Genomic DNA, 24,672 nt, shown 5'->3' with positions numbered 1-24,672 from the left:
GCTTTGGACTGGACTGAAGCCTCTGAGGCAAGTGTAATGCAAATGTATAGCAGAGGACGGATGACAGTAATTGCTAACAGAGAGAAGCCCAAACCACTGTCTTTTCCATAATCTGTGTTTTTCTCACACGAACTTTACACCCTGCGTTTTTGGGAGGGACCTTACCAGTGCAAGTGAAAATAAAATGGTTAATAAACCGCCACTCCTCTGAGCTTGCTTTCTCCTGCCCACCCTTGGAAAATGAGTCCCATTTTTCAAATGTTTGTGCTCCTGCACTTTTACTTTGGCTCCTTTCAGGAAGGGGCTGCACTGTCCCATCCTCCAAGGTCAGTTCTGGCTGTACAGTCACATCTCTCCCTGGAAAGGAGGTGCTGAAGCACCAAGAAATGATAGGGATGGTTCTCCAGGGCTCCCAGGTCCCTTTGAAATAAATGGAGTTCAACTACCCTGGAAATGAGGTGCAGCAGCTCTAGTCACCCGTGTCCAGCTGTGCGAAAATCCCCATTTAACCCCAACAGGGCACCCAGTGACTTTTTTTTCTGCCATAGAGCAATGCATCCCCTTGAATTTACTTTTTTCCCAGGGTAATGCCAATCCACCCAACACCCTGAAAAGAAGCCCAGCTTGCAAATCTCTTCTGAGTCTGTCTGAACAGCTGTTTTTAACTTGGGAGCAGAAAGGCGGGGGTGGATTGGTCGCCCGTCATCGAATGTTTGCCATCTGCACAATGCTATCTTCTGTAAACACAGCAGCTAATGAGCATGCTGCAATCCGCAGCCCGGTTTCTGCATCTAGAAATCGCAACAAGATTAATCGGGAGAAGAAAGCCCTCTGCGCACAGGGTTTACGTGTGCTTCGTGCTGTGTTTGGACATGGGGCTCGAGACTCCTTCCAGCCCCGCGTTCCTCCCACAGGGTGAAGCTCTCATGGCTCAGCCCAGGGCCATGAGTTTCACGCCCCAGTGCCATCCACACTGGTTTAGCTTTGCTCCCCATGCCGTCACAGTGGGTTTTGCCTGTCTATGGCTCCGGGAGCTGCTTTTCCTCCATGACTTTGACTTTCCTGGGCTGAGGGGAGGAGTGTAGCGTTACAGCCCTGAAAGTCCTCCCTGTTTCCTGCACAGCTTCGGACAGCCCTCGGCTGCCTCTCACTGCCCACGTTCATCACTCCGCTCCCATCCTCGTCCCCTCTCTTCAGTTTCTCTCTCTGTCTCTGGCAACAAGTGAGTATTTGCCTTTTTCTGCCCCCGTGGCTCGACTCTCCAGGCTCCCCTCTCTGTGCAGTGGCTGTGTCCCTGGAAGGGAGGGACAGGGCTGAAGGACGGGCAGAGATTTGACCCACTCGAGCTCCCTTTGCAGATGAGCTCAGGCAAGAAACATTTCCGAGGCTCTGCTGTGTTTCAGCTCCTCTGCAGATGAGGTCTGACCCTGTCTAGCTTCTCTCTCGCGCCTGCATGCACAGCTGGGACTTTTAGCAAAGCAGGGCTGATGGCAGCAAGCACAGCCAACCTCACTGAAGGTCTCGCATGGGGGGTTTCTCCTGTGCCCACCCTGTGTGAGTCCCAGGAGCTTATGTTTCAGTGAGAGGAGAAGCTGAGAAAGGGAGGGAGGTGGTGGCTGCTTTTGGGAAGGGTCTGGAGGAGGTGGGGAAGCAGCTTTATCAGGTCATGAGCAGCGTCTGGGACTCCTGACTCCTCTCTGCTTTGTGGTAAGGCACCTCCCAAAGTTTACAGGCTCCTGGAATGGCAGGGGAGCAGAGGGATGCTGGGCACCTGGGGCATCGTTAGACTTTGTAGGGAGTGAAGAAGCCTTGAGGAGTCCAGGAAGGTGAGGAGGGCCCCAGAGTGGCAGTGAGGTAGAAGGAAGCAAAAAAAGATTTCCCTGCCAAAGGCTGAGGATTGCAGGGAAAAGGACCATGCAACAGCCTGACTCAGCAACTGTGAGCTGGGACACTGTCTGCCAGCCTGGGAAATAAAAGCCCATCATGCTTTCTGAAAGCAGCTCTACCAACACTTCAGCGGAGTTGTTTTTTGTGCAGTGGAGTGGAAATGGTGCCAGTGACCACCTTCAGCTCTAGGCTCTGCTGGGTGGTACTAGCTGCTACCTCTGTGACAGACCTGCACCTCTCAAGACTGATGTCCTCATCACCCAGTGGGAAAAATCTCAGTCCTGGTGAAGGAATACCAACATTTCCCTTGTGGGTGATAACGATGGCTTTTGCCAGCAGCTCCATCGCATCAGCTCATATTGCATTACATTGCAACATGGAAGTCAAAATACTTTTACTGCTTTACACCAGCTGAGCACCCATCCCAGGTAAATGCAAGTAAGAACCGAAGAGAAAAAATAAATCTTCAGAGCTGGGTTTCCAGGTTGCCTAATGTGGTGGTTTTACTGTACCAATATCCCACTGAAGCCATGATTGCACAGCTGGAGACTTTATATATAGCGTTTTGTAAGAAATGGAGGGGAAAACCCAGCAGGCTCCAGCACCCACAGGCACTCCTGAAGCAAGCAATGGGGCAATCACGGGGCAGCATTGACAGCCGGGTGAAACACGGCTGGCTTTGGTGCGTGAAAACCTTGTTAATATTAATCAGGTTATGCAACACAGCCTACCCCCTGGGGTATGCAGTAGATAGTTAGGGGATTTTTAATTAGTGGTTCCTCCAAACCCCTCCTTTTTAGGAGTGGTTAATTCATACAACAAAACCTCACCTGCAGGGACCACGCACCATTACCCAACAGGTCTACACAACATGCAACTATGAGTCAGGGCTGTATTTACACCTGTATATACACATACGTGTATATATATGTATGCGTGTGTATATATGTACACTTCACTTTGCCTGATGCAATGAACTGGGTTGTTTGGCATTACAGTGCTGCTAATAATGTATATATATATATATATCAGAGCAGTAACAACAGTAATGATCATTGCTGGCCATACGAGCCTGGAAGGCAAGGGGCTTGCTGGTCTGATAGGCACCAAAAAAGATAAAAAATTAACAAGCCCTAGAGGGAAACTGCTTAACTACAATGTCACACTGATCCACAGCCATTCCCAGAGGCTTTCTTGCCTTGTCTGTGGCAGTGTGCGACCTCTTCCTAGGTTAGCTGCAGCCCTGACTGGAGACTTTCCTGTTTCCTGATGTATTGAGGCAGTGGAATAAGAGAGAAAAGGGTGAGAAAGAAGGGAGGGTCAGGTAAAACTGATGTAGAGCTAAAAAGTGCTTAAAAGAGCCACCCAGGTTGATCCAGACTGCTTCAAAGCAGTTGTGGACCCCTAGTATTTAAATGCAACACAGAGAGAACCTGGTGAGAGATGGAACTACAGGCAAAAAAAAGGTATTTATGTGCCTGATGAGCTGATTAAGCAGACCAGAGATGTTTAGGGACTTACACAGGGCAGGTATTAGCAGGGGAGGAGCAGACCCTCTGTCTCTGAGACCAAGAGGAGACTTTGCAGAGTTGTCAGTGGGTCCAAATGCTGCTGAGCTGGACTGAGAGCAAACCAGCCTCGCAAGGACACAAGAAGCACCATGCAGATGAAGCAACCCTGGCAGTGAAGGTAGCAAAGACCTTGGGGTAGGGGTAGAAAAACAGTCCCATGGGATGGAAAATGCTCACAGGCTTGCAGACCTCACCGGCTGCAGTATCAGCATTAACTGACTCCACCTTGTGCAACCCATGATCATCCCTGGGAAACCCTGTGATTGCTCCAGCATCAAAAAAAGATGAGGACAGGATCATTTTATCCCCCAACACATGCAGGCACCATGAAAAGTGTCTTTTCTAGGGTCTCAGTTGGAAAACCCCTGCATGCAGGGCTGGCTCAGCCCGGCAGCCCCTTGCCCTTGCTCTGCCCTGCCCATGCCACCATCACCCTGTGTGTCTGGTAGGGCCTTGCCCTGGAGAAACGCAAGTGGGAGCCTTGGAGCCCCCCACTTGCAAGCAACATTTTGAGGACTGAAATTAGAGAAAAAAACCTGATTTGGACACTCTTTCTGCTGCAAACAGGCAGTGATAACCACTGCCCCCTCTTCCTCTGAGTTAGTGGAGGAAAGCCGAGGAAAGCTCTGCTTTCTTGCACCACGCACACTGTTATTCAGCATCTCCCTGGGTTGCCTGACCCTGCTTGTCCTCATCTTGGGAGCACAGAAGTAGCTGCAAGCTCTGCAGGAGGCACAGGCGTGTGCAGGGCAGCGGGCTGGCAGTGACTCGTGTTACCACTGTACACAGCACACCCAGCAACACACCAACACACCGACACTGCTCTGGCTGATCTTCTCTGTGTCCCAGGGCGCCCAGCCTGAGTGGGAGCCCAATCTGCATCCAAAAATATGGTAAGTGACCTGTCAGCAAAGAGCATTTTTTTGAAAATGAAGTATCTTAAAGGTGGCGAGTGGGTGTAGCAGAGGAGAAATTATAACGTGGGGCAGCAGTGAATCCCTAGCTAGAGACTAAGAACAACATAGGTCTATTTCATAGATTTAAAACTATGTGTTTAAACTATATTTGTTTAATTATTGTTTAGGACACAGCTAGGAAAACGAGCAAACACCACTTCTGGAAGTGCTCTAGGTTTAGCTCAGAGCAGGGCACCATGGAAGGCAGCAGACTATTATATTAAAGCATGTCCAGTGTTTACTACATATTGTTTTCAAAACAGGCTAATTCTGTTTCCCTAAAACAGGTACACTCAGGAGGGATTTACAAATTCATTCAGAATGGGTTATTGCAAAGCGTTCCAATGCGACGCTTTTAGAAGTCTCCCTTACCAAAAGCAGATGGTGAATAAACTGGCAGAATTTTTCTTTTTGCAGAATTTGGCAAAGCAGTAGATAGCAGTTCTGGATGGGAAGGGAAAAGGAAAGGTTTTTTGTTTGCTGCCATGTAAGATAAGCTCTGATCCACTCCCCTGTGCCCGTGGCGTGTGCAGGTTGTCGGGGGGCTGCAGCCGAGCCAGAGGATGACTCCGGGGTCAGCCCTAACGCATCCCTTTTGCCTTCCAGCACTTTTCTGCAGAATCACTGCACCAGCCTGTTCCTGGGGCTGCAGGGATGCCGGGGGCGTTCCCAGGACTCACCATTCCAGTGGACATCCCCCCCTTCCACTTCCAGTCCCGCCGGGTCAGCATGGACTGGCGTCGCTTCAGTGCCATCAATGTGGAGCGGGTGGCCCAGGAGGTGGACGTGGCCACGCTGCAGGAGCACATCACCAGCATCACCTTCTGCAACCTAGATGGGGAGCGGTGCCCCCACTGCGGGCAGCCAGCAGACCCCATCCTGCTGAAGGTGCTGAGGATGGCCCAGCTGAGCATCGAGTACCTGCTGCACTGCCAGGAGCGGCTGGGGACCAGCCTGGCCACGCACACCCAGCGCCTGCAAGCTGCCCACGCCGAGCTGGCTTACACCCAGCAGCAGGCAGCAGAGCAGGAGGTGCAGCTCCGGGGAGTGAAGGAGGAGAACAGGAGATGGAAGAAGCTGATTGCCATGCAGCAGCTCCTCCTGCAAGCTGGCCCCAACACCTACTGCAAGGTGCGTAGTGGAAAGGTGTAAGGGGTGCAAAGCGCATCCCCATGCAGGATGCTCTTCGCAGCGTCCTGCCTTTGTAGCCTTGCTGTGGTTACACCTGGGCCCCAAAAAAGGTGCTGGAAAGCCCTGCTGCTTTCCCTGGCACTGGTTCATCACCTCCATAGAGATGCAAAATCCTTGCTAGGGAAGCTCCCTTTTTTGTGCTAACTACAGGTAGTCAGAGCTGCACAGAGTGTGGGACAGGGGGTCTGTAGAGGGCTGGCTGGAAAGATCTCACAGGGTGCCTGTGTCCTGGGGGGACGCTTCATGCCAGGGAGACTTTAAACATCCTCCAGACCAGTGAAAGATTTCTGGATTCTCCTGAATTTGGTGGTTATTTTGCTTTTCAAGCCCTCCAAGATTTTCCCACCCATTCAGAGGAAGCCCACTGGCTGTGCCTTTTTGTCTGCTGTTTCTCCATCACCAAATCAACCTCCTCACTTACTCCTGGAGAGGAAAAGCCACCCAAACCAGGTGATTCAAGTGCATGTAGACTAGTCATCCCCACAAGTGCCGTTCTCCCTTCCTCCAGAGCTGGAGCAGGACCTTGTTATAAGCAGGACCTTGCTGCTGCTTTGGCCACCTTATTGCATTGGTCTGCTGGGGAAAACAGTATTTTTTTTTCCCCCAAGCAGTATCCCTGCACCATCTTGGCTTCTGCCTTCTCCTGACCCCTAAAAGGGTTTTTCTTTGGCTTCAGACAGAAGAAACTCCTAATACCCTCCATCTATATACCTCCAACGTGACAGCCACTTCTCTTGAGGTCTCCCCTTTTTCTTTAAAGCAGCAAAGCTTTGTCTGCCAGGCAGGGGACATGGGGAGTGCCCCTTTCTACACATCCCGGTTCCTCTGCTGACTTTTGCACCCTCTCCAGTGCCACCTCTGTGATAAAGCCTTCATGAACGATTCCTTCCTGCAAGCCCACGTGCAGCGCCGGCACGCAGAGGTCACCAAAGTGGGTGAGCACTGGGACAATTTCTCCCTTCGCCTTCCCACGCAGGTTTTCCCCCACTGGATGTAGACGCTTCAAACCAGAGTGACCGTAAGAGGTTAAAGACAACTTCTTATAAATTCCTTCTTCTTCTCCATTTCTGTGAATATTGACTGAATTCTTTCTGCTTGCTGTCTTTCCCTCAAGCACAGGTAGGACATGCTGTCAAGACTGCATGTGCATTTACAGCTCATCTCTGTGCCTCAGTTTCCCTAAGGATCTTCTCCACCCAAAGATTCCATGGGACCATGGGGATGGATCTTCACTGGGGAGTCTGGGAGAGTGTTTTGCTACTGTGGGAGAGGGGTTCACCTTCCCCATGCCCCTTTTGTGACAAAGAATTAATGCTCCTTTGCAAAACACTTTGAAAGCTGCAGGTGTAGTGTGCTGCGTGAGCGCTGCGGAGCCTCGTTACAGCTTCACTTGCACCCAACACTTGAACTTGGCAGATAAAAAAGCTGCTTTTGCTATTTGCTGGAAGGTTGAAACGCCAGCCCAGGGCTGATACAATACAACAGGTTGAGCTTTGCTCCAGAGACATCTGCCCCGGTGCAGCCTGAAATGTCCAAGCAGGGCACTTTGGCTGCTGGAGAGAGCAAGTCCAGTGCAAAGCCACACTGCTCCATGAGCTGTTAATCCCTCCAAGTTTACAAAAACTAAAAATAATTTAAAAAAAAATCAGAGGCCACATTTGTCATGGTTTTTTCTGCAGCTCAGCTACCTGCTTCTCCACCCTGAAACCTACAATGGTTTTACTCAATGCTTTAGTAGGATTCTGCACCCCACCCAAAGCAAAATCCTAGTAGGAGCTGGCAGATCATCACCTGTGCTTACAGCACCTCTGTTTCCCTGAGCTTTACAGAGAGGCAGAAGACAAAGCAGGTGGAGCAAATGGAGCACGAAGTGGAGGAGCTGAAGGCAGAACTGCGGGAGACACAGCAGCAGCTGGAAGTGGAGAGGGAAGCAGAGAAGATGCGCAGGGAGAAGGTACGGGGTGAGGGCACCACTGTCTGTTTGGAAAAAATGGGGAGAAGAGGGAGAAGAGAGATGAAACATGGGATGTTTTTAAAGCACAGGTGAAAAAGGTGCTGAAAAATATTTTATGTTGGGGCTCGTGTTTATTTCTTCAGAAAATTTGCCTCCAAAAATTCCCGTGGGAAATGTCACGTGGAAATAAGGACTGTGTAAGTGTGCCTGCCCAGGAGGCTGTGCTGCCTCAACCGCCCCATGGTGTGCCCACAGGCTCTGAGCAGTGATGGTGGGATGAGAGCGTTGGCGCTTATCCCACTGGCACCAGGACAGAAGCTCCAGCCCTTGGTGCTTCTGCTCTGCAGCCAAGATATCTCCAGTCCCAATTTTTCCTCTCTCTCTAGGAAATGGAGAGAGCTCGCCAGCGAGAAGAGGACGGTAGGAGAGATTTGGAAAGGTGGAAAGAGGAGGAGAGGATGAAGCTGCATGAAGAGATAGATGGCCTGAGGCAGCTCTTCCTCACAGCATTCAAGGACCTGGCCAGCAGGAGCAGTGCCGTGGAGGGGGTGAGAAAGTATCCTGTATGCTCCTCAAGGCAGGCGAGGAGATGTACAAGGAGATGGGCCAAGTGGCATCACAGGTTCACAGCCCAAAGAGGCCACTTTTGGAGTCAGAGGCAGTGGCTGGCCAAGGTTGGGCTCCCCAGGAGGAAAGCGGAGCCTCCTGAGGAACACACAGCTCCTTCCTCTCCCCACTCCAGAAACTGCAGGAGCTTCAGGCCAGAGAGGTGGCGGAGTCCAACCTGGGGACCCTGCAGGATGATGACACCGAGGAAGCACGGTGGCAGGCACCAAGCCGGGCAGAGCTGCAAGGCAAGCGGGAGAGGGTGTCAGTGCAGGTGAGCATTGCGGTACCCATGTCCTTACCCCTACTGTGCATCCCAGGACGTGTGTTTGGATAGAGATTGTCCCACACACCTCTGCGTGCACCTGATTTGTATTTGTCTGGTCTCAGCTCAGGTTCAGGTATATCAATGGGCTGCTTCTGGTGTAGAGCACTGACAGTCCCAGTCCAGAAAAGGGGCCTGGAGGGTGCAGAGGGCATGTCACAGTCCCAGGTCAGCCCTGCTTACTGCAGGGAAACCCATCTTCACCAGAGCACTGCAGATGGTCACCATATAGAAAAGCACTTAAATAAACAAAGGGAATTTATTTACCCATGCATCAGCCTCCTCCACAACTAAAAACATCTGAAGAAGGCTTTACTGTGCATGGTACCTCTGAGCATGGAGTGAGTTGGGAATAGCACTGCCATTACGGTGACAACTGTCTTTTGAGACCCAAAGGGAAATTGAATTTCTCTGAGCATGGATGCAATCGGTGCCCATACCCACAAGAAGCCACCAATTTACAACCCAGGGAGGGAAATGCCTGTGTGTTTCATTTGGCAGAGGGCAGAGTGGAGGCAGGCATTGAAGGACCCATGGAGGAAGAACCAGGCACAGAAGCTTCAGGTAGGTGCTAGATGTCCTTGGCAGCTCCCAGGCACCTCGTCCAGAAAAGGCCTTGCTTCCTTTATGGTTCAAAGCCCAGAGATGTTAGGTCTCTTCAGAAGAACCTCTCTGCAGATCAGCCCTCTCTGCAGATCAGCCTGGCAAGTGGTAGGCAGAAAGAGCAGGACTCCACACTTTAAATGAGCCTTGGCTGGACTTCAAATCCCAGGGCAACAGAGTATAGTTATTATGTTATCAAGGGAAAGAATAAAGGAAATGCAGCAACCAAAGCTGTGTCCTATCATGGCTGACAAGAAGGCACGAGCTTGCCACCAGCAGACTTTGAAGCTGGCTATACATCTTCTGCAAGGCCAGATCTGCCCTTTGGAGGACATCTCAATAATGAATGAAAGTCCAGAGAGATGCCCTTGATGGTGAAGGGAAGAGGTGGCTCTAAATCCATTTTTACAATGTTCAAGTCTTCTTGTTCCTTTTTTGCCCTTTCAATTGAAGAAAGAGAACAAGACACTCCATGCCGCCCCATCCCAGGACCAGTGGGCATTTTTGGACCATGTCCATCAGCAGATGGATGTCCTCAGCACCCATCTCGGGGAGCAGCCCAAGGTCTTAAAGTCACAGGAGAAGAAGGCAAGTGAAATAAAAAAAAAAAGGGCGTTGGTTCATTAAGAGGGTTTAAGCGGATGTTTAAGCAGCCTTAAAATATTTGCTGAGTTAAGACTAAGTCTAATTTCAAACCCATTCTGTAATGCTTTTGGCTCTTTTTTACACTCATTAAACACAAAGCATTACATAAATATCGTCGGCACAAACCATGCCCACTGAGATGTAGGTCATCACAGCAACACTTTGCATTGCAATTTGGATCATCTTTTACTTGTTATCAGATCCATGAATAGCACATGAGGTATAACAGGATGGCATCTGATGTGCTAGTGATCTTATTATGGAAAGGAAAGCCCCTAAGATGGTCCCTTACAGGTATGGTCTGCTTACACACTTGAGGAGTGTATGTGCCCACTTAAGGCTCTTGCTATTTTCTGCTCCTTTTTTGAATGCATTTAATAATAATACTCTGCAGAGGGAGGAAAAATTACCAAAAATTAGAGACAAAGAAATGATCTTTGAATGATGCCTAGTCTGTTTCATTACAGATCAATCTGGTCTCTGCAAGCAAACCTGAAGGTAATGATTGCATTTTTAAAGTGAATCAATTTGGGTCTAGATAAATTTTTCATAGCTAACAGCCCTTCAGACCACAATGTCTTCTCTGCCTCCCCCTACAAAAGCGTGCCATGAAAAAGTCTCTCCAGGAAAAACCTCTCCAGGGAGCTGGCTGTACGTCCTCTCACATGAAGCTGTGGAGTGGACACCTTCCAGTCCCTTGACTATCTGATGCAACAACAACAGCGACCAGTTCTGGTCGCTGGCACAAGACTAATGTGTCTCTTGGGTGGGTTTTGCATTGTAGCCATTCCCCAAAGGAATGAGATTTCAATCAAGCGCTCACAGCAAATGGATGACCTTGCCTCCTCCAAAGCGATGCCAATGGTTATTTGCATAAAAATAAGGAGCTGAGGCATGCTTTGGTTTCTTCTTTATAGTCTGGGTTTTCTATAATCAAGTGCCAGGGAAAGAAAAGAGACTTCTCTGTGGCGCAGTCACAGACCCAGCCAGGTGCTGCTGCTGCTCAGAAAACAAAAAAGGCCGTAAACCAGGGATGGCTATTAGCAAATACCCAAGAGGTACATCGTTGACCCCAGCCCTGGGGGGTAGCTGTTTGCCCACTGACATCCTCCAGTTGATGGCCTTGGCAGGTGAGCACCCCAGGGTTTCCCTTGGGGATGTTCTTCAAGGGCTGGTGCCAGAACTGGGCCAGCCTTGGATCCCCAAAGGGACAGGTGTGTCCATACTTTCCTTATAGGAAAACCAGGTGATGATCAGCACTTGTTTCTGTACTGGGGCCTTGGCTCCTCTTTGACCCTCACAGGCTCCTTTCTTCCCTGCAGTGACCTGGGAGGTGACTAAAGCGGTTGCTGATGAAGAGTCATCAGGTGGGTACCAGAGTTGTGACCATCCCTATCCCAAAAACAGCAGGATGAAGCTGGTGTTTGGCTTGGGGTGTTGTTCAGTGAGGACGAGGGCATGCTGGGGAAAGCTGGCGGTGATGAGGTGGTGGGCTGGGGGCAGAGGTGATGAGCTCATTGGTCCCCTTACAGCTGTGCAGAGTACGACAGCACCATGACCAGCCCTGCTGCCAACACTTCACCAGGGAAAGCTGTCCTAGGCAGCTGCTGGGCTTTGGGTGGGATTTTGGAGGTTGTGGGCAGGAACTGATCAAATTAGAGGCGGAAGTTGCCCCTTCATAGAGGGATGTAGTTGTTGAGAGCAACCAGTTGCTTGCTCTGGGACTGATCAGACCCATGTCCTCAAAGAGGAGAAGGGTCCGACCAGCCCCTCCCAGGGCACAGCTCGTCGCTGCACTGGTACCAGCACCCACCTCTACTCCAGATAGGAAGGAGGCCACCCTGAGTGGGAAGCAGAGGCTGCTGGAAGCTCTGTGGAGAAACCCAGACCTCCTGAAGCAGTTTCGCCCCATCCTAGAGGAAGTGCTGGAAGAAAAGCTGGAGAGCATGGGGGTCAAGAGGGTAAGTCTGTCCTTTCAGTGCCAGCATTTGCAATGCCAGCCCCAAGCCAGTGCAGCGACACAAAGACTGCTCTGAACTGTCTGGGTTTTTTTTTTTTTTTGGTGGGGGTGGGAGGTGCAACTGAAACACTAACAGGCAGTAAAAAAATCCCCACCTGGAGCAAGGACACCCTGAGTGGCAAATGGGGAGGTGGAGGTAGAATTGCACAGTAGCACAGGGAATAAACTGCTATACTCCCATCTCTGAGGTTGGTCATTAACATCTCTCCAGCAAATCTTTCTCACAAGCAGCCTTTCATATGCTAAATTACTCAGGGCTCCCTCTCTTCTAGGGAAGGAGGGTGTTTGAGGGCACAGAAGCCCCTGTCATGGGAATTTCAAGGGGACTTTCACTGTCCAAGTCCTTTACATGCCAAGCATATTAAATAGTACTTCCTGCAAGTCTTCCTGAGCTCCCAGCAATGTAACACCACCACCTAGCACCTTGCAGAGCTGGTGCAAGGGCAGTGAGCAGGCAGGCAGCAGACACGGCTGCTGGGGACCCACATTGCTCCACGGAACCACGTTTCTGAGCATGGCAGCATTTCTGTTTCAGGTCCCGAAGGCACAAAGAGAAAGCAGTGACTGACTTCTCATGAGATTGTTTCCTGGAGGTGCTTTTAAGGAGCACTTCTGGGTTCATTTCACATAGACTGGATCCCTGGCATGTCCCCCCTTTCCCCAGCATGTTATTCAGGAACACTGAGGTGGTGTCAAAAGCAGCAGAGGTGCCCAAATCCAGATCCACAGGCGTACACCCACCTTCACTTCTCATCATTTTACATCTCTGCAAGCCCAGGAAATTCAGGGTTGCAAAACCTCCTCGAGATGTAAATACCTCCCAAGAGAAAATCCTGCACTTAACCTGTAGCCTAGAAATTTCCAAAAATAGCTGATATTTATCCTTCAGCAGTCATTTAGCAAATTGGATGAGGGCTTTGCAAGTGTGGGCTGTTTGCACGGGAAACATCATGCTGGGGAAATGATGGGTGTCAGGGCTGGTGAGAGCTTCCTTGGGCTTTGGACAGGGCTTGGAGCTTGCAGGATGCTCTCAAGATATAGATAGTGCTGCCAAGCACTTGTTTTCCCAGCCAGTGCTGTCAGGACAATGTCAGGCTCCTCAGCTGCTCTCTGCTTTAGGTTGCGAAGGGAATCTCCACTCGGACCTACAAAAGCCTCCAGGCTCTGGTCAGGCTTCAGCAGCAACAAAAGGCTGAGAAATTTCCTGGTCTCCTCCACCTGAGGAATGAGTTGGTCCAAGCAGTCATGGGGAAAGTAAGGCAATGCAAGAAGCCCAGCAGTGCTTTGCCTCGACAGCTTTCCATTATTCCAGGTGAAGTGACCTCCTCTCCTCTCTAGCTACTGACCATGGGGACCTGTGGCCACCCACTGATGGCCACGGGATGCTGTCCCCTTACCCACTGGGGCAACAAGACAGAGAAGGGCAGGAAAGGGCATTTAGGGTGATGCAAGTCTCTGAGATTTCTCTCTGCATATTGACCTCACATGGGTTGGTCTGACATATTCAGGGAAAAAAATCAGCTGTCACCTAAAGCGCCATGCAGAGTGAAATACAGGGTTGGCAGTGCTTGCAAATCCCTTTCCCCCTTTTTCTACACAACCCCATGTCAGCTGGGCTGCGTGGCTTCCCCAGCTACCAGGAGGTGGGTGGTGATTCTCCTTGCTCTCAATACTGCCTTCCAGCTCAAAGCCCAAAGAACCCCAGGTCCCTTTGGGGGTCACAACCCGTGACAACACCAGCTGCAGTAGAGCCTGAAGCCTCGGTGATCCCGCAGCCTGCTCCTCGGAGCAGATCCCGCTCCACCCACAGCCCCCCGAGGACTCGCCGGGGCACCCTGCGGACCTCCAAAGCCATCAGTCCCCACCAAGGACTTGTCCCACGGCAGAAGTGAGTCCCATCATCTCCTTTCAGTCTCCAGGCAGGTGGACAGTGCCCAGGACCCTCAGCAACAACCTGGCCCCAAGTATGCTGAGTGCTGCCACCAGCACCTGTGGAAATAGCAATTGGTGGTGGGTGATGTGGCACCACAGAGGGGTTTGTTTTGGAAAAGGAGTTTCCTGGGTTGTCTTGTCCCTGCCTGTATGGGCTGACTCAATCAACTCAGCAAAGACAGACATGAGGGCTTGTACCCACCATGTGGTGCTGGAGACAAATATGGGGCATTTCCCACTGGTGTCCGGCTCCTTCTTCCCCTTGCAGAACCTCTGCAAGGGGATGGAGTTCTCTTGGGGTTTTGGAGCAAAAGTATTAAAGATGTAAAATAAAAGCTTGGAGAAACTGTGCAGACCATGAAGATAAGAAAGAATGTAGAGAGGGTGTGAGGTGGCAGAAGAGAGGAAGAGGAGCTTATCTGTGACCAAGAGCAGGTGAGGAAAAGGAGTTCCTTGTTTGCTCCAGGAGCAAGAGAAAGCCAGATCTACGTTTTAAATTTAAGCAAAGCAGTATCAGGCAAGGTATGAATGTGAGAATTTGTTGGTGACGTTAACAGCAAGGTGTTTGCAGTCAGTGGATGTGATGGACCTGTCCATGGGGAACGCAGGGCTTCTCCATGGGCTGCTCTGCTCCGGGCTAGGTCACAGCCCAGAGCATCGCAGGGCTTCCCTGCATCTGCCTCAGGAGTGGGGAAAGGGGACACAAGATCAACCTGACCCACCTCTCTGTGCACCAGCTCAGAAGTGATGCTGCGAGGGAAGCAGCCTGCCCTGTCCCCGGTGAGGCTCAGTCCTAAGCAAGAGCCAGCACTCTCCGCAGTGGTGCTGGGGGACGAGACCGACTCCGACAGGTCTGACCTGGACTCACTGGAGGAAACGGCTGGTTCAGGTACCGCCTGTTCATGTAACAACTGCTGTGGGTCAGCGCAGTGGTGGGGACAGTCATGGTTAGCACTGTCAGTGCCGCCGTGTCATCTTCTTCCTGGGGCTGAGGTGGGACGAGTCTTACCCCGCCATCCCCCATCCCCAGACAGCAATGGGGGTGGCTTTATCCACTGGGAACTTGTGTGCCTGACACTGCCAGGGAATTTTCCTAGGGTACAATAAATCCTGCAGCCCTGCCTTTATGCAGGGGGAAACCAGACTGCCTAGAGGACGCAGGGAACCCCACAGGACCCAAAGGGCTGTCAAACACAAGGAGGAAAGCTTGTTTTAACTGTAAAACCTGATGTGAACCATGTGTCAGAGGATGATATGGGGACTGACCCATGGCCCCTCAGAAAGTTGGGGGACAGCGGGAGCCACCTCTCAGCTATGCATTAACTGCAGACAGCAACAAGTACTCCTTGCACGTGACTGTGGTGTCTGCCATGCCAAAAAAGAGCTTCTGGTGCTGGTCACACACTGCTAGCTCGGGCTGTGTGTGCAGATGGAGGTTTCCTCCAGCATCCTTGCATGCAGCAGAACATTACCCACCCAGTGTTTGCTCGGGGAGGGAAATCCCTGTGGTTTATCCTAAGCACAAAACATTTGCTTCCTGAAACAGCTCTGTTGGCATTGGGTCCAGACAGCACTAGTGAGTTTAAGCTATTTAGAAGCCAACTCTCCATGGGGTGGCTGGTGGTCCTGTCCCTTCTCACCCAGCTGTGCCATCACCGTGCCTTGGGGCTCCCTGTTTAATCTGCTCTGCCCTGCACAGGGACAGCCACATCCACGATGGTGAGGCTCTTGGAGAGACGCCTGGATGCAATGGCACAGAGACAGCCTGGCAGGGTGAAACTCTTCCCAGCTCTGAGCTCGGCATCGCCCCAAACCAGGCAACCTACCAAGAAAATCCAGGTATCTTGTGCAAATGGCCACAGGGATGTTTTCTGCCATAATTCCCATTTAAAAAAAGGCACGTCATACCCTCTTCTCATTCCTACCCATCAGCAGTGCCACAGGGCATAGTCTGGGTGCAGGGAGTTCAAACTTACAGCAGCAGAGACTTGGCCCTTGGCACCTTCATCCAGTTTCAGACATCTGTCCTTCCCCTAATGTTTGTCTGTGCACCCTCCTTGGGGGGGAAAAAAAAAAAAATCAGTATTCATGCAATTGAGAACAAAACAGTAAGCGCCAGAGAATCAAATTGAGAAAAGGTCTCTGGAACAAATCCAGAGATAATTGGAGTGATGCGATGGCAAAATTATTAAATTACTAAAATGGGACTTAAACATAACCTCAATTTATGGGAGAGAGCTGCTGTAATTAAAATGGTGGCAGTGTCAGAATCAAATTGCTTTTTTAGAAAAAAAAATTTAAAATATTTTACCCAAGGAAGGCCCGGCACAAATACTGGGAAGATTTTTTTTTTTTCTTAATTCAATGACAATGAAATTCTAGGCCTTCATCTGGCAAAGTAAAAAAAAAAAAAAAAATTAAAATGTGAAGCATAAGGTTTATGGGACAACTTGCAAGCCATGGAAATAGAAAAGGGGTCTCTTGTGTGGTGCCCTGATGCAACTACATTTGGCCCTCTTTGCTCTAATTTTTGCATCAGCCTGATGGAGAAGTCCCTGTCGCTTTGTAGCGGGGGGAACAGGGTGCAAATGTGGGTTGTGGGTCTGTCCCCGTCGCTCCCCTTCCCCTTCTCTGTGCTCCTCCCCAGTTTGCAGGTGACAACAGTGACCTGGAGACCTCCTCCCCGCAGGACCTGGCTGAGCCACCACTGATGCTGAGGGGACCACCTCGGTCCCCAGAGCCCTGGGGAGCTGGGCTGCGAGGGGACATGTGTTGGTGATTGGGAAGTGACAGTCCTCTGCCAGCAGCCACTGGATGGTGCCACAAGACCAGAAACGGGAGCAACCGCTCTGCAACCTTCCCAGGGCTGCTCCCGGGCTCTGGCTGCCCCTCTTTTTGGGAAGATCCCAATATTGGGGCTCTCCCAGACAGCACAAGGGGGTTGGGTCCTCCCTGGCCAGCCGCTGTGGACTGCACCACGGAGGATAAATGCTCATGGTCTGAAAAGACGTGATTTCTGCTCTCCATCATGCCCGTGACCAGTAACACAATGTCCGATGGTGCCATGAGCTTTTGGAGCCCCAGCAGCTCTCCCTGGACTTTGCATCCCACAGGCTGGGGCCAACTCTCTGTACCAGACACAGCCTGGCACTTGTGTGTGGCTTTTTTATTCTTTAAGAAGTCCAGAAAATAAAGTCATGGAGGAGAGAAAGCAGCTTTCCTTCTCGTTGCATCTCTCTTTGTCGGCGCTCCCGAGGGTGATGGAAAAGGTCTCATTTTCTGCTCCAGGAGGAACCTGGCCTGAATGCACTTGGACAAAGTAACAGACCACAGCTTCTGGCTCCCTCCTTTCCTTCTTGAATCAGTGAAAACTCCAGCCCAAAGGATGATTTTTTGCACTGTAAACATGACCACATAAGCCTGTCTCTGCTGATAATGCTTATCTGTGTAAATTAAGTTCACTTTCCTAATTCTCTCTGTATTTTGAACATTTGCAGCAGTGCATTTATGATCTTGATCCCTTAAAAGCGTGAAATTTTGGAAAATGCAACAGGAAAAACTGTCACTTCTCAATCTCAGGTTTTTTTCCAGCCATTCCATCACTGGTTCAGACTTCTACCATTCCTTATTTCTAAAATTTACGTGTGGGTTTTAATGCTAGGGAGCAGAAAGCCCAACCAAGGACTGAGTAGAACAGGGTGAATTAATTTAATTTCACTGAACAGCAAAAGTGCCTTTCGGATAACTGTTCACAAACCTGCAGAAAACCCCTCATATTTTGCAAATCCCCATGTCCCCTGATACATGCACATTCACCTGCGCGCTTATACCCACCCATATGGTGTAGCTCTGTAGCTGCATACCTTGAAAAGGATATTTTACATTTTAATCATTCAAGTTTAAGAAGGATATCTGGCTTGAGTTATTCATAGCTTACAGTGCTATTGCCAGATGTGTTACTTCATGCTCAGTTTAACAACTGTTGTTCTTTCTGGTGAGTGTTGATCATAACAAACGCTCTTTTAATAAATAAAGAAGGGATGTTTTCACGCCTTTCAGAGCACTGGTATTGGTAACTAGGAAAAAGAAATGAGCTTTTTACCTGTAAAAAATTACAGGTGGAGGTAGCAGAGAGCATTTGCTTTTGGGATAGGGGTGATAGGAAACCTGTCCTGGCTCACACACCTCTGCCCTCGCTGTCTACCTTACAGCAGCCTTGGGCTGGGCTCTGGTGCTGGCATGGTCCAAAACCAATGGGGAAATAATTTTCTGCTCAAAAGAGCAAACAGGGCAGAAAGCAGAAGCTGTTTCATGTTGACTACGTGGCAAGCTCTGTGCCAAGGCAGGTGCCTTGCCTGGCACTAAAATCTAAATCACACCCATTCTGCCGGCTGCTGAACAAACCCTGCCAGGTCCAGTTCTGGCTGCTCTTGCTGCTCCTGCACGTATTCACCTGATGACAAGTGCAGGAATCACTCTTACATTCATTTTCCCAGCAGCTGTCATGCCTGAGGTGCTTTCAAGCATTGAGCTTTGCAGTGAGCTCCAAGTCCAGATGGTGTCAGAAAGGTGGGGGGAAAACTTCCCCTAAGTTTAAGAAACTCCAAAAATAGCTGACAGCCTTGTGCTAAGACAAAGGTAATGCTCATACTCTGACAAATAAATAAATATAGATACAGAAAGAGCATTTTTATTTCAGACTGTACATTTTGAGCCAGCATGTTCCATGGGAAGTTGCTCTCTGCATGCTGCAAGCTGTAGTGAGACACACAGCAGAGGATGCGTGGTGGGCATGGATGAGCCATGAAGATTCACCTTGGGTTATCACAGGTGATGGGCTCTGTCTCCAGAGAAGAGAAGTGGAGGGGGAGAAGTGACTCTAACGATATCAGCTCCATCAGTGTATCTTGTCCAGAAAAGAAATTTTACTCAGTTTTTTTTCCTGTTGTTGTACGGACTCCTTCCCCAGATAAAGCAACTGCTTGTCTACCTCTTTTTAGAGTACTGTCCTTTTTTTGATGACACCAAATTGGGCCACATTGCTGGGTATGTGGCATGAGTCCTGCACGCATTGGCACTGCCAAGTGCTTGGAGGATGCCAAACCAGTGGAGAGGAGCAGGAATGGTCCCGGAGCAGGCAGATTACTGCAGCCAGGGGAATACAAAGCTTAACAAAGCCAGAAGAAAGCACACAGTGGAAAAGAAAGTCAGAAGTGCAAGCAGGGACTCTTGCTCACAGTCAAGGTTAAATAGGCAGACAGGTGAACTGCTATTTCCTTTGCACAAAGATTTCTTTGTGTCTGCATTAAGGAAACAAATTCAGCTTCTCCCGCAGGAGAAGAAAAATAGAACAAGAGCCAACTCCAAAATTCACAGAATCACAGAATCGTCTCGGTTGGAAAAGCCCTTGAAGCTCCTCCAGTCCAACCATGAACCTCACCCTGACCGTTCCCAACTCCACCAGATCCCTCAGCGCTGGCTCAACCCGACTCTTCAACCCCTCCAGGGATGGGGACTCCCCCCCTGCCCTGGGCAGCCCATTCCAGCGCCCAACAACCCCTTCTGCAAAGAAATCCTTCCTAAGAGCCAGTCTGACCCTGCCCTGGCGCAGCTTGAGGCCATTCCCTCTTGTCAAATTCATTTCCCTCACCCTGTAAAGATGTGATGCTGCAGCGCCATGAGACAACGCAACTTTGTTAGAAGCGAAAGCAATGGGGAGGCTACTGCAGGCAGAGATGACCTATGCAAACTGCAGACATCCCGCCCTCATGCTGCCAGCACTTCTCAGAGCCTGACACCACGTCCCCTCCCTCTCAAGCCTCCGCACCAGCTCCTCAGGTCAAATCCTGCCCACGGGCATGCTGTGGCTGTGCACCACCAAGCAGTGGACAGAGTGATGGAGCAGGCTCGGGCCCTGATGTGGAGCATACGTGTCTGTCCATGCTGCCTAACACCCCGAGGCTTTTCCTAGAAAGTTAAGAAAACCCCTGAAGTTTTGTGAAATGATGGAAGATGCAACCCTAACATCATGACGTGATGTGGAGGAGCAGGGCCTGTCCAGTATCCATGACATTTCCTGGGCATGGTTTTACCTTTCCTTCAGTGCAAGCAGCCCAGTCCTCACCCCTATGCTTTGACCTATGCCCCCACCCAGGCATGTAACCCCATCCCCCCCATACCCAAAGTGCTACCCTGAAATTCCCACAGGTTTTTATTTTCCGCCTAATTTTTCAACCTTGTCTTCAGTTCAGCGCAGCATGGAGGGTTTTCCATGGTCTTCATCAATTGTTGACACCTTGTTTCACCTGTCAATCAGAAGTGACTCCTTTGGCTTCCTCCTCTCTGGAGTCTCTGGGAACAGTAAAACGAGTTCAGAGGCAGCAAGATAAAGAACTAGCCAATTTAATGAAGGAGAAACCACGCAAATCAGGGTTTCCCTGTGAAAAAGGGACCTTTGTACTGCTATCACAAATTGAAGGGCTGGTCTTCACAAACACCATCCCAGCTGATGCCTGCACAACCAGCTTCCAGCCTGCAGGCGCTGTAACAGAGCTATACCATTTAGGACACCAAATGGGCATAGGCAGGACCCCCTTCCCACACAGGCAAATCAGCCCAGCGACACTGAAATCAGTGGTCAGGCCCTTGCCAAGATTTTAATCCCACTGGAGTCTCATGCTCTTCAAAATAATATATTTTGAGTTTTGTTTTTCTCAATGACTTTTGTCTTTGTGGGGCTCCAGTTATTGGTAATACTTTCATAAAGCATGAATATGCATGGGACAATTAGTAGATATTCAAACCACAACACTAACAATCTCTGAAGGCAGCACAACACTCCCAAATAGTACCAAGCTGAAAAAAATAAAGGAAAAGAAAAATCCTATCAAATTTATTCAACTGGAATATCTCACCCAGAGAGCTATTCTCCCATAATATTTGGGGCAAGCACAGTGTCATAAATCTTAGTGCTATTAATCCGTAGACTCATTCATCTCTGTTCAGCTATATAAAAGCAATAACCTTGTCACTAGAGGAAGGAAGATTGGGCTTTTAATTGCATATAGATTTCAGGAGAGTTCTTATCTCATAGTCCAATTTGTAGCTTCAGATATGCGTCTTTGCTTCCCTTGGTCAAAGTCCATGCAAATCCGCCGTGCTCTCACATACTTATAAATGTTGCAGAAGCTCAGAAAGAACCTATATAGAGCTCTTCTGGCAGATAATACACACAGTCTTTTCAGCGTTTGCTTTATTAGACAAGCCTATATTTAATTAGCTCCTCTGAAACGGGATATGCATTTTTCAGAGGACGATCAAATTTATGGAAACAAAACCATGTCTGAGTGCAGGCACACGTGCACCCACACACATCACCAGTCACAATTTCCTTGACTCATCTCCCTCATCTCTGCAGGTGCTACCAAATGCATCCTTTTCCCTGCAGTTTATTGTTAATAAAGGCAAAATAATTGGGGGAGGGTGGGGGGCGTCTTCCCTCCCTCACCAGTAACAATGGCAGGAGGAAACACTGGATTTATTTATGGGGCCAAGAGATCTGCAATATCTGCGTTCTGGCTATTTCCAGGCTTTACTCAGCCAAAGAGGCTGAGTAGAGGCACAAACCTCCTTGTTGCTGTGCAATGGGTCAAACCAGCAAGCCCAGTTCAGCCCAGCAAATATTTAACTGCTCCTCCCAAACAGCAGCCGGGCAGGATGGTGAGGGCTTTGCTCTGCATGCCTTGGTACGACACCCTACCCTCCGTGAGTTTCTGCCTGCAGAGTGACCGGGTGAGAGCCGAGTGTGCTCCTTCGAACAGTTACGCTAAGTTTCAGAGCCTAAATTCACACCTTTTAGAGGGTAAAGTGCCTCCCTGCAGTGCTGGGGAAGCAGGCACAGCGTGGGGTGCAGGGGCTGTGTTTTGGGTGGGTGGCTCCCAGGGTGCTCCCCAGGCAGCGCATGGAACAGGCATCTCCCCTTCCCCTGCGGCTGGCACTTAGCACCACGGGCTGTGGATGTGGCACGGTGTTCGTGTCCTTGGGACATAACAGCACTGGGACACGATGACCTGCCACCAAGGCAATGATGGGACATCCTGGGAGGGGTTTGGATCTCCCTTTTTTCTCAAAGTCCAAGAAATAATTAGGGTATCCTCATTTTTTTAACCTGTGGGGCTGCAGAGGAAAGCCTGGAAATGGGAACTTTGCTCTCAGTAAATACCGAGAGCTTTCCTTAAGCAGGTGGTTTCAGCTGCAGGGCTTTCAGGAGACAGATCGGTTCAGCTGAAAAGGGGATATTTGGGTCCGTGTCTCAAGACAGGGAAACACCATGTGCTTTCTACAGCAGGAACCACAGCTCCGTGGCCGCAGGTGCTGGTTCTCTCTATGCTGCCATGCCCCTGATGCACGATGTTCACCACTCACCATGGTGCCCACCACAGGATAAGGTCCAATATGGCCAGAAACCGAGGGGAGCAGCTGTAATATCAGGTGTTGTTACACCACAAACAGGCACATAAATGAATGATTCTCTGCTTCAGAATGTGATTTTTTTTTTCAGTAAATTTCCCTGCATTAAAATTTTTCATACTGCAAGTTTTCGGCCGAAGTAAGGAAATGAAAACTGATGTTGGAAGATTAGGAATCCACACACTGACACACATCAGAGTGAAACCAGGAGATAGCTGGCTCAGTGAGTTTGTCGGAGTATTTGTGTTGCATAAAAATAAAATGTAACTTTCAAAGGTGCTTCCTTATGATTTTATGCGTGCACCTTATTTTGTTCTAAGTCAGTCGGAAACTTGTATTTCAAATTTTTCTGGGCATTTTTTTGTATTTTTCATTACCCTGTGTAGCTTTACCTAACCCCCACTTAATGTGTTTCCTATCTAAATTAAACATTCCTGTTCTTTTCAGTCCCTTTCCAGTGGGGGCTGGCAGGACTGAGAGCATACCAGCAATTTTTCTGCCCTCCTAAGAACAATGAAGTATTTAGAAGTGTTTAATTGCTACCTTGAAAGTTGGGCAGATGCTGGCCTGACCAAAGTGGCCTCAAACCCAAAAAGAGCCATGTGCTTGCAGAACTGTGCTCCTCAGCAAGCCCAGGGTCCTAGCAAGGACCTCTGATTTCATTGCATCAGTGAGGTGGAGACCCCTGATGCTTATTCATCTGCTTTTCTAATATTTTCTCTCAGCATATAAATAAATATATCTTACAAAGGAAATAAAAAAGCCTCATCTTTTATTTTTTCCCCTCAACAACACATACTTGTCTATATTGCTCCCAAGAACCTGCAAAACCCAAAGCTGGGGTGAGTTTAGCTGAGCAGGAAGTTGGTAGCTGCTGTTTGTGACAAAGAAAGAACAAGTGAAAACAGTGATTTTGGTCTTAAAGACTTTTTATTTTTTAATATTCATGTAAAAACAAAAAAACCCCACCCATCAAACAACGAAACAAACAAAAACAAATAAACCCAGTATGCAAAAAAAGGCAGAAAAGCTAAGTCTATACTGAGAGATAGGGATAAAACCGTTGTAAAGAATATTGATATTTTAAAAAATAGGACAGAATTTACCTCTGCAAAACTAAATTGTTCTCCTTTAGAAACAGATCCTTAGAACCAGTCCTTTGCTAGTACCAAAGGGAGAGTCAGCACTGACATCCAGCAGAGGTAGTGATCTATCCCAGGTGGCAGCAGGGGACAACGTCCAGCCTGAGGCAGGACCAAGAACTTCTGTTGGATGGAAGCTCTTCCCACCTCTCTGCAAGATGGTCATCTCCTCCAGCCATCAGCCCCTGGTGCCACACCCTGCCAGGCGTTCCCTCCTCCTCTCACTGACCTGCTTGAGGTGCAACCTCTCCACATCTCCTGGACATGTGCTGGAGAGGTACCTCCATGTGGTGGTGGAGAGCTGATGGTTATGGAGAGCTGATGGTTATGGAGAAGATCTGGTGAGTACAGTTTGTGCTCACTGGGATCACTGATGTTCAGTGAGACAGCCTGCTCCCTATTCATACAAGCCACTGTGGATGCCAGCTAGACTGGTAGCTTCACCTACCAAAGGTCCAACTCTGAAGAAATATTCAGCTCTACCTTTGATCTCTCCAGAACATGAAACCACTCAACATAACATCAGTATTTCACCAAAACAATTCTGCCAGTGAACTGCAGAGAATTTATAATCATTACAAGCAGGACTAAAACCTATCACAGATACCTGTCAAAATGGCTACTTTGGAGGTTTTGTACTCCTTTTTTCTCTCTAACTTGTCCCTCAGTACCCTTTGCTCTGTTCATAGACACTTTCCAGAGCTTCGCTAGGATGTGCTCTGGAGCCAGGTGGGAGGACCTGCTAACGGCACACAGTTCTCCCCTCCCACGTAAGCTCTTGTGTCTCTTCCTCTGACTCCTTCAAACAAATTTCCTCTCTGATGAGTTGGCTAGAAGAGGCAATGGCCCACTAAGGAGTTAATCTTCACATCACTGTGGGAAGAATTAACACAAGAAAGTCCTGATGTCAGTATGAAGTTACACATTTAATGCTCTCTGGGATTTCTGCTCCAAATGTAACTAATTAATTCTAAATGATTCTTCTGGCTTCATTAAAAATGACATCTGCAGGAACACCGGTCACACACAGAGGTTTTCTGCTATTACAGCAAATATCTCGCATAGCAATAACAATGGATTATACATATTCCCTGTAGACATCAGAAGAAATAAATACACTTTGGTATCATGGGTTATAGCAGATGTCTAAGTAACATAAATCAGATTAAATGTCACAGCAGATCAACATTGTAGTACCACCAGCAAAGCAGAGGTGTATCTGAGTAGAAACAGTCACCAGGGAGGACAATGCCATGACTATGGGGTCTGTATGCATTGGCCACAGCCAAAGGGACACAACTGAATTTACTTAAAATACACAGCAAAATAATACAGGAGACTACTAGATTATAATTTTTGCTTTTCAACCTG

At 49.2% G+C, this 24,672-nt stretch overlaps 1 protein-coding gene across 1 annotated transcript; it reads left to right on the top strand.

The window, feature by feature from the left end:
• The first annotated feature begins 944 nt into the window (after positions 1 to 944).
• Positions 945 to 18,684, top strand: DZIP1L (DAZ interacting zinc finger protein 1 like). Its single transcript, XM_074833256.1, has 17 exons — positions 945 to 1,004; positions 1,124 to 1,222; positions 5,021 to 5,545; positions 6,456 to 6,540; positions 7,435 to 7,559; positions 7,946 to 8,107; positions 8,302 to 8,439; positions 8,992 to 9,054; positions 9,547 to 9,681; positions 10,206 to 10,236; positions 11,061 to 11,105; positions 11,563 to 11,699; positions 12,878 to 13,070; positions 13,442 to 13,646; positions 14,428 to 14,579; positions 15,390 to 15,529; positions 16,338 to 18,684. The coding sequence occupies exons 1-17, from the start codon at positions 945 to 947 to the stop codon at positions 16,467 to 16,469; spliced, it is 2,427 nt and encodes an 808-aa protein (XP_074689357.1). The 3' UTR covers positions 16,470 to 18,684.
• Positions 18,685 to 24,672: the final 5,988 nt, after the last annotated feature.

Source organism: Strix aluco, chromosome 9 (assembly GCF_031877795.1).
Source record: "Strix aluco isolate bStrAlu1 chromosome 9, bStrAlu1.hap1, whole genome shotgun sequence".
Taxonomy (NCBI): domain Eukaryota; kingdom Metazoa; phylum Chordata; class Aves; order Strigiformes; family Strigidae; genus Strix; species Strix aluco.
The sequence above is the reverse complement of the archived record's forward strand: the minus strand, read 5'-3'. Positions and strand labels throughout refer to the sequence as shown.

Bases quoted from the DNA above. Each gene is read 5' to 3' on its own strand.
- DZIP1L (XM_074833256.1), top strand. From the start codon at position 945: ATGAGTTTCACGCCCCAGTGCCATCCACACTGGTTTAGCTTTGCTCCC. The intron at 6,541-7,434 runs GTGAGCACTGGG...TGAGCTTTACAG, and splicing joins CGCAGAGGTCACCAAAGTGG to AGAGGCAGAAGACAAAGCAG. The intron at 11,106-11,562 runs GTGGGTACCAGA...CCTCTACTCCAG, and splicing joins TGCTGATGAAGAGTCATCAG to ATAGGAAGGAGGCCACCCTG.